Below are 11,664 nucleotides of genomic sequence, written 5' to 3'. Positions count from 1 at the left end.
TTGTGATATGAATATGACAGTTTGGGTATGGTTTCAATTATTATCAATACTGAAAAAACTCAAGTGACTAGAATTAAAGCTGGCTGAGGAAACGAACTATACAACATTGTACCTGAGATTTTAGGAAAATTGACACCATGAAACATTTGAGGATAGCAACCAGGGCTAAGATATCCAAGGGATCAAATACTTGTGTTCTGATTAAATTTGGAGCTCCTTTGCTTCTATTTGAAGAAAAATGCTCATTATCACGGAAGAAGGGGTCACAAAGATACAGATATCAAATGACTAATTTTTAAAGTATATTTCATATTGTCTATTTTAGTGGCTTCCAAAATTAACATATTCTTCTAGTAAGACTGAAAAATCATCATCTCTCTCCCTTATATCATCACTCTCTTTAGTCTATAGCCTGTTATCATGTTAATAGAATAAATTCATTACACAGAATACATTTAGCAGAGAAAAACATGGGTGGTACCTGCAAGCATGTCCAATTCTTCTTATTCAATATTTTATATATTTATTGAAGAATCATTTGTTGAATAACTGATATATGCCCAGAATTACTCAGTGTGACATTATCAAGTCCAATATAATCTGATATAAAGAACAGTGAGGTATTTAGGTGGCATTACATTATGCTTTTATATTTATATAGTCATTATTTGTTACTTTGATTTTTAGAAGTTGTTCTTTACTGTTCTTAGTATTGTCTGTCCTGGCAATATCATAAATTGCCATATATCTACCAGGACATATTTGACTCTGACTTTAGAACCCACATTATATTTCTGACATGAGGACTATAATGTCAAAAGTATTTCTGACAATTTGGTGGATTAATCTATCATGCAAAAATATCTCATTAATAGTCAAAACATTTGGCACCATGGAAAGTCTAAAGGAAACAATCATAAGTTTCTTCAGATAAGATGAATGCCTCCATGCCTCTTCTTCTTCCTTAGAAGCATTTCTTTTATTCCTGGCTTTGCACAAAAAATAAAAATAAATTTTAAAAAATCTGTTTGGAGGAGATTAGCATTGTGTTCATTTTCATGATTTAATATAAGGACATATAAAAGCACTAGAGAAACAATGATGCAAAGACCCCTAGAAATGTATGTCCTTTCCTGAAAAACTGTATCACCAATCACAGCTCTTTTTTATTTATTTTTCCCTGCAGGCGAGAATCCCAAAATCCAGCATTCCAACATGCCTAGGGAGTATATCAGGAAGTTCTTTCCCAAGAGAAAGTGCTTTACTTTTCAACGCCCTACAAATAACATAAGCTTGTTACAACATATGGAGGGGGTGTCAGAAAACCAACTGGAGAGCAGGTTCCAGGATCAATCCGAAAATTTCTGTAACTACATCTTCACAGCTGCAAAAACCAAGACCCTCAGAGAAGGAATCATTGTCACCGGAAATCGTGAGTATCCTTTTTTACAGCATGTCCTTCTGCATTTCACTTCATGTGATGAAGCTGTGACTGTGCTCAGGGTTTGTCAGTAGCTCTGTTTCCTGCTCTATAGGATATGGGAAAGCAGAGATTCAGGCCACACATAGAAGGTTTTCATTAAAGTTTCCCTATATGAGGGATTATTGAAACCTGATGTATCTCATGAAACTAATACACTAATGACATAAGCACAAGCTGCTGTTAAGGAAAGGCATCTTCATGATGATGGCAAGACCAATGAATGAGTGCATCTTGGTGAAGATTCAGAAGATATTTGGTCAATTTACACCATTTAGAAAAAAGTATAGAGCAGAACATAAGCCACTGAAAGCTCATTAGAGCTTGAGAAGAAAATTTAACTTATGTACAGGACTGGATTCATAGATCTATACCACTAGAACATGCCTTCAGTGTCCTGAGTTGAGATATACCCATGCTTGATTTAATATTTTATTCATCCTCCTGAAATGTTTGATGATTTTCTTTACATGGGTCCAAATTTTCTTTGGAAATTTTTCCCACGAAAGTATCTACTTTACCTGACTGTAAAATAAACTCTCTTAAAATGTATTTCTATTGGGAAATGGTTCCAGGAAACACTTGAATATATTGGGTGAAATCATTGTTTAAATTATCATGAGATGAATTTGAGAACCATAAAAGACAATGTATAGGAGATACAACAATGTCATTAAAATGAAGTGAATTTATCTTATATAATAAAAGACTAATATGCAAATCAACCAAACTGCAGAACAACTGGTCGCTATGACATGCACTGACCACCAGGGAGCAGACGCTCAATGCAGGAGTGCCCCCTGGTCATCAGTGAGCTCCCACAGGAGGAGCGCTGCTCAGACAGAAGCCTGGCTCATGGTTGGTGAGCATAGCAGTGGTGGCAGGAGCTTCTCCAGCCTCCAAGGCAGCACTGGGAGCAGGGAGCTGAGCAGTAGGGAGCAGTGAGCAGGCAGGCAGAAAGGAGCGAGGGGTCCCAGACTGTGAGAGGGCACATGCCAGGCTGAGGGACCCCCCTGCAGTGCACGAATCTCATGCACTGGGCCTCTAGTATAGTATATAAAGGAGGAGGAGACAAGAACGAAGACAAAAAGAAGATGAGAAGGAAAGGAAAAAAGACAAAACAGAAATTTTCATTTCAATAAAATTGTTACTTTTAGAAGAGAGATCTCTAAAGCTTGTGAAACAGTGAGTAAGAATTTCCTGCCATTCCGCAAATATCATGTGTCATTCAGGGCTGGGGACATTGGCAAAGGCCTATGTGGATGCCATCAACAGTGGAGCAGTGCCTTGTTTGGAAAATGCAGTGATAACTCTGGCTCAGCGTGAGAACTCAGCAGCCATGCAGAAGGCAGCCAACCACTACAGCGAGCAGATGGCCCAGAGAGTGAGCTTCCCCACAGACACTCTGCAGGAACTGCTGGAACTACACACAGCCTGTGAGAGGGAAGCCATTGCAATCTTCATGGAGCACTCCTTCAAGGATGACAACCAGGTGTTCCAGAAGAAGCTTGAGGTAACAGGTCTTAACATATATCCTTCCTAATCCTTGTTCTTTTAGATTGATGCCTAAGACATCCACTTTTTTACCCATAGTCCATATGTTTCTCATTTTAAAAAGTTTGGATTCATGTGAGTGATTGGGCTCTATAGAGTACTACTCACCCTTTTTTTTGAATGATTGTTTCTTTATTTCCATTATGACAAAGCAAACTAACATGTGCTTATTAACAGTTACAGAAACACTCAAGTTATTACATCAAAATTCTTCAGGAGAGTTCCTAGCACAAGATGTATGGATGCTCTGCTCTGTCTACAAAGAGCTGAAAACAAGATTCAGATGTTGTACACCTGAAATTAATATAATATCATTAGGAGGGTCATTGGCCTCCTTGCCATATTCAAGGTAGCAAGGTGCATTGTATCCTTGTCTTGTTTCTAATATCTTTGACTACCTCTCTGCCACCAACTGGAGTAAACTGCTTTTAAAGCTCATGTGTTCAGATATGCCCACTTGAGTAATCTCCATTTCTTAAAGTTAACCAGTGCCACATAAAAAATCTAATCAGATGATCAGTATTTAGCATATGCATAGGCCTAGAGACTGTCATGTGTGGATACCAGAAGAGAGAACTCTTGAGGACAACATAATTGTGCCTAATAAAAACACCTTCATGTTGTTTTGAGTTTGTCATTGACCATCCTACAAGTTATAAAACTCTCAATACAGAAGAAAATCAATAAAATTATAATATTGGAAGTATAGCAAAAGAAAAAATTATTTCCCTATATGTCTGTACTATCAAGCCCTCTTTAAAAGAATTTATGAGGCCTTCAAAACTCTTTTTAGTGACCACTTACCTCATTAGTGGACAGTTGGTTTACGGTGTATATATTTTTGTCCATAGCAATCCAAGTTTGCAGAGGGAAGTCTACTTCCAGTCATATTGAACTTTTCATTGCTCATTGCCAATGGATAAACCACTGTTAATCTTATGACTGATAAAGGGATGCTATGACTTGATAATACTGGATTGCATATTTGATATTTGTTTAAAGAATTGAATTTAAAGGTTCCCATCAAAGAAAAAACAATGTTTATTACTATGTAAGGTGACGATAATAATTAGACATTGTGGTGACCATTTTGCAATGTATACAAATATTGAATAATTACATTGTACACCTGAAGAAAATATAATGTAATATCTCAACTTAAAAAATAAAGGAACCCTGGACTTCATGTCTACCAACACCATCTTTCACAAATTTTGAGCCTGATCCCAAGAGAATTGAGGAACTTCCCGCAGGTCACACAATGAATTGGTCTAAACTGTGACTAAAATGAGCATCATGAGCATGGTCTAAGGTTCCATGCTCCAGTCCGACTTCATGCAAAACTGCTTCTTCCAAGAGGATCACACTTGGCTTTTCCCTTCTAACAGCCTCTTTCCTTTGTATTTCTCCACATTTCTGGGACAGGGCATCATAGAGAAAAAGAAGGAAAATCTCTTGCTGAAGAATGAAGAGGAATCTCTCAAATATTGCCAGGCTCAGCTTAGACAGCTTTCAGAGCCGCTGATGGAAGGCATTTCGAAAGGAACTTTCTTTATACCTGGAGGATACATTCTCTACTCAGAGGAAATGAACAAGGTTGAACAGTCCTATGAATTGGTGCCCAGGAAAGGAGTGAAGGTGAGGAATAAAATGAGGGGGGAAGACTAACCAATAGGGTCAGAAAGTTTTTGTGGGCTCTTTTGAAAATCTGGGACAATAGGACCATTTGTGAAGATAGCAAAGTCTAGCGATATCTGTACAATTAGTTAAATACTCTTAAATAAGTAAGAATTTTCCCCCTAAATATAGGAATTTTTATTAGGAAGGTAGATGAAAGAGAACACGTCTTTCATTTGGGAACCAATGTAATAGTTTATCACTCTGTATAAGTGATATATAATTAAATAAACAATGTTCTCAACAAGCTTATGATCTTACCTAAAAAGGAAATATAAATAGTCAAGTGGATTGGTAGGATAATGATTATCATGTAAGTATAAACTAATAGTGATGATAATAATGATGGAATGATGGTGATGGTTGATCTATATTGAGCACACACTGCCTAAACCAAGTATATTTTTAGGTTGATCATTTAAATTATCACTTTAATCTTTGAATAATATGACTTTAAGTACCAATGTCATCCCCATAATACAGTTGAGAAATGAGATGCACTGAGAACCTCATAAGTTACCTAAGAGCATACATCCAGCAAGTGGTATAGCTAGTGGGCAGGTCTGTGTACCTGGCACCCAGTCAAATCTCAGGAGGAAGTTTAGCTCAGCTTTTTGGAAGAGGAGGTAGAAGCTATAAGTTTAAGTATCAATAAGTAGTACCTGAGTACTACTTATTGATGAGCATCTAGTCAAAAGAAAAAGAATGTGCAGAGATTGAGCACAATTGAGGAGCAGTGTTTGTAGTGCCATTATTAGGAGGAGGCTGGGGTTGCCAAATAGGGTTTGTGTTTTTTTTTTTTTTCCAACTACAGATGTTGGATTTTTTATTGTAGCCCTTGAGGGAAGGGAACAACTGTTGGATCCTAAGAAAGATGATGAATTTACAGGGCCAAATTTGTAGGTTTCTTGACCAATGACTTCCCAAGCAAGAAGAATCTTTGCTCCTTGTTTCCTCAGGCAATGGACGTCCTCCAGAACTTCAAGCAGTCACAGGTTGCAACAAAGGAATCCATCATGCAGGCTGACAAGGCCCTCACTGCTGGGGAGAAGGCTCTAAAAGGTACAGGGAGGGGCTGGGATAATGGAGGGCAGGGAGGTTCCTGCAGTGCCCTTCAAGAACAAGTCCTTCTTGAAACAAGGTGTTTCCTCAAAAGAATTAGAACAACCTGGCTAAATTCAAAAAGAACCAGATGAGTTTTAATTGCTCCCTCAGGCATCCAGTGCTTTTACGTCATATTCTGAAACATGTTTTGCTGGTATTGTTAGTAAGAATATTCAGAGATTCCTCTCTGACATTTTAAAACCATTTTAGCCTTCCCTCTGAAGGGTACAGCTAGTTATAACTGTTATTTTCTTCTCTCTGTAAAACCATTGTGGGACAGCTGAACAAGCCAAGACAGAGGAATTGGAAAGAAAACAGGAGTTGCTAACACAGACACTGAATGAAAAAGTGAAACAAATGGAGGCTCTAGAGAGAAGCTACCAGGAAAACATTGCCCAGATGAATGAGGAGATGAAAGAGCAGAAAAACAAACTGAAAGAGCAGGAAAAAATTCTGCTGCACATGCTGATGGTAAGTCTGGGTGGGATTTGGGCAAAGCCTGAAGGACAGTCACCTAGTTCCTCAGGTGAAGGGAAGACCAAAACACTAAAGTCATAAACTGTAAAGTATATCTAAAGGCATATGATTCAGTGAAATGTCAAGTTAATAAGATCATTCTAAAGCCCCAAGTATTTAATACTCAGCACCTTTTGTGGCATTAGAATTACGGGGTTCAAATAACATGGCCCAGACTCATGATCTACTGTTTGTGGTGATTACAGGGTCCTATTGTACCCAGGTGAATAGGACTTCAGTTCTTAAGGTTTTGGGTACAACCATCAAAGAGACATAAAGCCATCTGATCTCAAAGTAACTAAGTGTATGTGATATGAAATATGGGATAATGAAAGCCCTAAAATGTACTACATTGGTTTCCACATCAGCCTTCTCTATTCTACACAGCCAGAGGAAATTCATTTTTTGCCCCTACCTGGAGTTTGATAGGCCATATGCTCTGGAGAGTCAGCAGTTCCCATTATGCATAATGTGTGTGGTCACCTACTTCAATGGAATCAAGAAATAGTTAGAACTAAACCTCCATCCTTCCTAAAGAACCTCCTTAGGACTAAAACATATTCCTGACATAGGTGTCAGGCCTGAGAATGTTCCAACTCCTTCACACCCACAGGGAGATCCTGCTAAGGGACTTTAGGAAGGTATAAAACAGATACTCCTGTTACCGGATAGAGAGGTTCAGAAATATTGCACAAAAAGCATCAAAGAGCTATTTGAATTTTACAATGATTATTATATGGATGATAAAATTAAATTTAATTGAATGCATATAGTACTGGGTTTTCCTTAAACCCATAATTGTCATTTCTTAATTGTAACTTTCTCTACATCACTAGGCAGAAGAGTTGAAGAAGAAATACAAAGAGAAGAAGGAAAAGATGCAAAAAGTGATTGAAGGTGAGAACAGCTGAAAACACTCCAGATATCAAAGTAGTAAATTGTACTTCAAAATTAAGAACTCCATTATTTGTAAAAATCAGAATTTTCATTCTTTTAGTGTAAAGACAAGTAACAGATTGAAAGTAACTATTTGCAAATCACACATTGGATAAAAGGTCTTATATCCAAGATATTTAAAGAACTCTTAAAACTCAACAAATATCACACTAATTGGAAAAGCTAATATCCCAAGTAAAAGGAAAAAAAACGTTTAATTTAAAGATACTTCATCAAAATATACTTGGATGGCAATAAGCACAGTAAACAACATTATTAGTTAGGAACAACATCATTAGTTAGTAACAATATCATTAATTATTAGAAAAGTGGAAATTTAAGCCACAATGAAATACCACTTAATGCACCTACTAGAATGGCTACAATTAAAAAGATGAAACATCTCAGGTGTTGGTGGGGATGTGGAGCAACTGGAACCTTTATACACTGCTGGTGGAAATGTAAAACGGTCAATCACTGGGGAAATTTTGTCAGTTTCTTAAAAAGTTAAACAAATACCTACCATGCAGTTTAATCATTTTGCTTCTACATCTATCCCCAAGAAAAATGAAAGTTTGTGCATATGATAGCTTTATTGGTAATAGCCAATAACTGAAACAATGTCCATCCACAGGTGAATGATGAACAAATTTTAACTTACGCATACAAGAGAAAACTACTGAACAATAAAAAGGAATAAAATATCAATACATATAAGAATGTTAGATGAATCTTAAAATAAATATGTTGAGTGAAAGAAGGCAGAGAAAAATGTCTATATACTGTATGATTCCTTTTATGTAAAATTCCAGAAAATGCAAGCTATCCTATAGTGACAGGAAGCTGGGCAGTGGTCTGTGATGGGGATGAGGGTTTATGTTCAGTAGGGAAGAGTTTCCTAAGAGCATGTGAAGATGGAGATGTTTCTGAGTGATGTGCATGCTCATTACTTAATTGTAGTGGTGGTTTAACAGGTGTATATATGTATGATAGGTAGATCAAAACTTATGTGACAGTATATTGCATTATTTTTATACCTCAATAAAGCTTTTCCAAAAAATAAAACAACAAAAACACTCTGAGTAATGGGAAGCCTTATAATCCTATCTAATAATAGACAAATAGGGTAATTAACCGTATCTCCGATAGGCTTCCCATTGGCTAATCAGCATGATATGCAAATTAATCAACAACAAGATGGCAGCTAATTTGCATACTGAAGGTGGGGCAGCAGTGCGAGAGGCTGTTCAGGGTCTGGGACCTGGATCCATGACCCTGCTGGGCTGGGGACGGAGGGGGAGAGCAGTGCTTGAGGCTCTCAGCGGTCCTGGGACCGAGATCCATGACCCTGCCAGGCCAGGCGGCAGCCTGCAAGGCTGTCCGCTGTCTAGGACCAGGATCCGTGACCTGGTCGGGCGGAGGGCAGTGCTTGAGGCTGTCTGTGGTCCCGGACCCGATCTGTGACCCAGCGGGGCAGGGTGGCAGCTCGTACAGGGGCTGATGGCCGGGGTTGGGCAGGGCAGGACGCCTGGCTTTGGCCCAGCCCCAGTCACTCAGGGCAGGTGAGCAGGGCACTGAGAGCCTCTGGACAGGGGAGGCAGGCCAGGGGAGGGTGGCCTGTACTCCCCACATGGCTGTGGTGGCGTCAGTGAGCGCGCCAAGCGGAGCCTGAAGGCTGAGGTGAAGTAGCACCTGCAGGCCATCAGCGCCCAGGAGTGGCTGTGCAACATCCGCCTCCTGGCCCAGACGGTGCAGGATCGCAGGGACAGCCACCCTGGCGGGCCAGACTGACGTCCTCCTGGCCGCACCATGGGGGTTTGTGGATCTGCAAAGCCAGAGGCCTCCAGTGTGCACATCCCCCAGCCCTGGTTTGCAAACATCCCCCAGCACACTGTCACCCTCCCGCGCCTGCAACAGTCACAGACCAAGGCATTCATAAGTTCCTCCCGCCTCTCCACCGCACTTCCATCAACCCAGCATGCCTAACACCCCCACAGGATGTGCACAGGCCTCCTCTGAGGTGCTCACATCCTTTGGAGAGTGTCTGGGTGTTCTGGGTGCTGAGGGTGGGCGCCTGTGAGATGACAGTGAGAGGGCGGAGTGGTGACACCCTGTTCCCACAGGAGGCCAGTGCAGTGAAGAGATCACCCTCTAGGGGGTTAATGCAGGTGCTGAGGCGGGAGCAGGTACAAACAGATACACCGAGTGGGCGAGGGCAGCCCTCGCTGAGGTGCCTTTGGTGGTGGAAAATGAATTGGGGAGACATGCGGGGAGGGAGTGAGGTTCCCTGTCTGGGGGTTCCAAATCCACTGTTGGTTTCTTTCACCACTGACTAAAGATATACAGGGTGTCTCCCCAAAATGTATACACACTTTGATTACCTACTAATTCCAATGGTTTTAAGCACGAGAAGAAAGAAACAACAATGGAGCTGTTATCTGTTAAAAGTGTGGGCACAAACAGGTAGTTGGACATTCCCTGAGGGGTCTCAGATTGGAGAGGGTGGTGCAGGCCAGACGGACGGGCCCCTTCCCTCCCCCTCCACCCCAGTGCATGAATTTCATGCACCGGACTACTAGTTGTTAATGTTAGCCATATCAGTGCACCTGAAATCAAAGAATAACAAGGATAGTTTATAGTTCTAGGGGATTTTTTTTTACTGCTATTTACACTTAAAATTACTCAGTTTTGCTTAGTCAGTTCAAAAAATCTCACAAGAAGTTTTCTCTATGAAATAAGAATAATACAAAAAAAAAGATGGGTTGAAAGGCAAAATAAGACTATAACAATTTAATCCTCATGTTTCTCTGCTTATTTTTGTTCCTCAGAATCTATAAGAAATATGTTGGAGGAAATGCAAAGGAAAAATGAGCAGATGTTGGAAGAGGAAAAAAAGATTCATGAGGTAAATATGAAGCAATTGATTGAGATGCAGATGGAGAAGGTCCAGTTCATGGTGGAGCAAGAGATGATTCTAAATCTTAAACTTTAGGCATTCAACTCTGTCATTGCCATTTTATTTTCCACTGCACTTAATAAAAAATGTGCTTAGAAGTTAGATTGTTATGTAAGATTAAGAATTTTTCTAGCTCAAACACTAGTAGACACCTCATTCTCATACTGCTTCTACATGTGACCATCTCTGGTTACTAAAGTGTATTATTTGCAGGAAAAAATCTCATGGAAACCTTTATTACTAAATCACTAATAAATAGTAACTATTCACTGCCAGGCACTGTGCAATGGCTTTACAATCAATCTGTTATCAAATCCTTATGTTAAGTGGTAGGTACTATGATATTCTCATTTTCAAATGAGGAAATTGTAATTTCATGAGGGATAAGTAATGTTTCTGAGTCCTGCCTTGTGGAAAAATAGCTGGTCTGTCTATCCTACTCAGTGGAGTCAGGTTGATTCTCTTTCTGCCAGACCTGGTATAACTTTATCTCTGTGGGAACCCTAATGAATAGGAGGAAGACTCTGTGACCATATACACAATAAACCATGTAATTACATACCCAGGCTGCCTGTATCATCCTGTTCCCAGGCTCTACTCCAAGTCATTGTTGTGTCCAGATGTCCACCCAGAAATACAGTGTGGACTGGCATAGGTCATGATTTCCTCAACTTATTACTGTTACCTTGCCAAGTTTTGGAGAGTTGTACTAAGTTCCCTGATCAAACATCTGCCATTATTCTGAATCATATAGTAGCCTTCTCAATGGAATTTACTCATCTTTCTCACCTTCTTAGATAGATATTTGGGAGGCCATTCTCCCTAAAGTAGAGTTGAAGGGAAAAAAATGATATGATTTCCAGGAAGAGTGTGGTGCATGTGGGTGAAGAGGACCAAGAATATGATTCTGGGTCACTCAAAGTTTAGAAACTACAAGAAAAAAACATTTCCGTAACTCAATAGAACTAAGAAATATGAATGAAAAACAGGATACTCTGGAGAGAGTGAAATATTAGAAATTGAGAAGTGCACTTAGTTCGCAAATAAGTTTCAAAAACTCATGAAGAATTAACATAGGTATTGAAAAGGGAAATAATTTGGCAAATGTGGGAAACGTTTTACATTGTGTGATATCAGTCTTCATTTTTCTCTTAGGAAAATTTACAGTGTCTCGAGGAGAAATACAAGGAAAAGATCAAGAATCTTCAAGATGAAATAAAGTTTTTGGAGGAGAAAATGAAAGAACCAAAATGTACCATACTCTAAAAATTCTAGGAACAGAACTTCTTAATCAGCTCCCTCCCTCCACAGGGAACAACTTGATTGAGCAACTTCTGAATGTCACAGTTGTCACTAAACTAAAATGAGAATAATGATGTTTGAGATATTGTTCAACCAAAAGAATTGCAAAGATGAAATAAACTACAAAGAATTTTTTCCC

General features: G+C 39.4%; 1 protein-coding gene across 1 annotated transcript in view; it reads left to right on the top strand.

Annotated features, from left to right (window-relative positions):
• Positions 1-11,648, top strand: part of LOC102759650 (guanylate-binding protein 4) — a 66,684-nt gene extending 55,036 nt beyond the window's left edge. The window contains exons 6-13 of the mRNA XM_015561442.1: positions 1,187-1,432; positions 2,713-2,993; positions 4,460-4,672; positions 5,671-5,773; positions 6,096-6,286; positions 7,168-7,228; positions 10,096-10,172; positions 11,379-11,648. Coding sequence (XP_015416928.1) covers positions 1,187-1,432; positions 2,713-2,993; positions 4,460-4,672; positions 5,671-5,773; positions 6,096-6,286; positions 7,168-7,228; positions 10,096-10,172; positions 11,379-11,489 — 1,283 coding nt within the window. The 3' untranslated portion in view covers positions 11,490-11,648. The remainder of the gene's footprint in view (positions 1-1,186; positions 1,433-2,712; positions 2,994-4,459; positions 4,673-5,670; positions 5,774-6,095; positions 6,287-7,167; positions 7,229-10,095; positions 10,173-11,378) is intronic.
• Positions 11,649-11,664: the final 16 nt, after the last annotated feature.

The sequence above is a fragment of the Myotis davidii genome, unplaced genomic scaffold (genome assembly GCF_000327345.1).
Source record: "Myotis davidii unplaced genomic scaffold, ASM32734v1 scaffold1757, whole genome shotgun sequence".
Taxonomy (NCBI): Eukaryota; Metazoa; Chordata; class Mammalia; order Chiroptera; family Vespertilionidae; genus Myotis; species Myotis davidii.
This window is presented reverse-complemented; position numbering and strand designations above follow the sequence as displayed.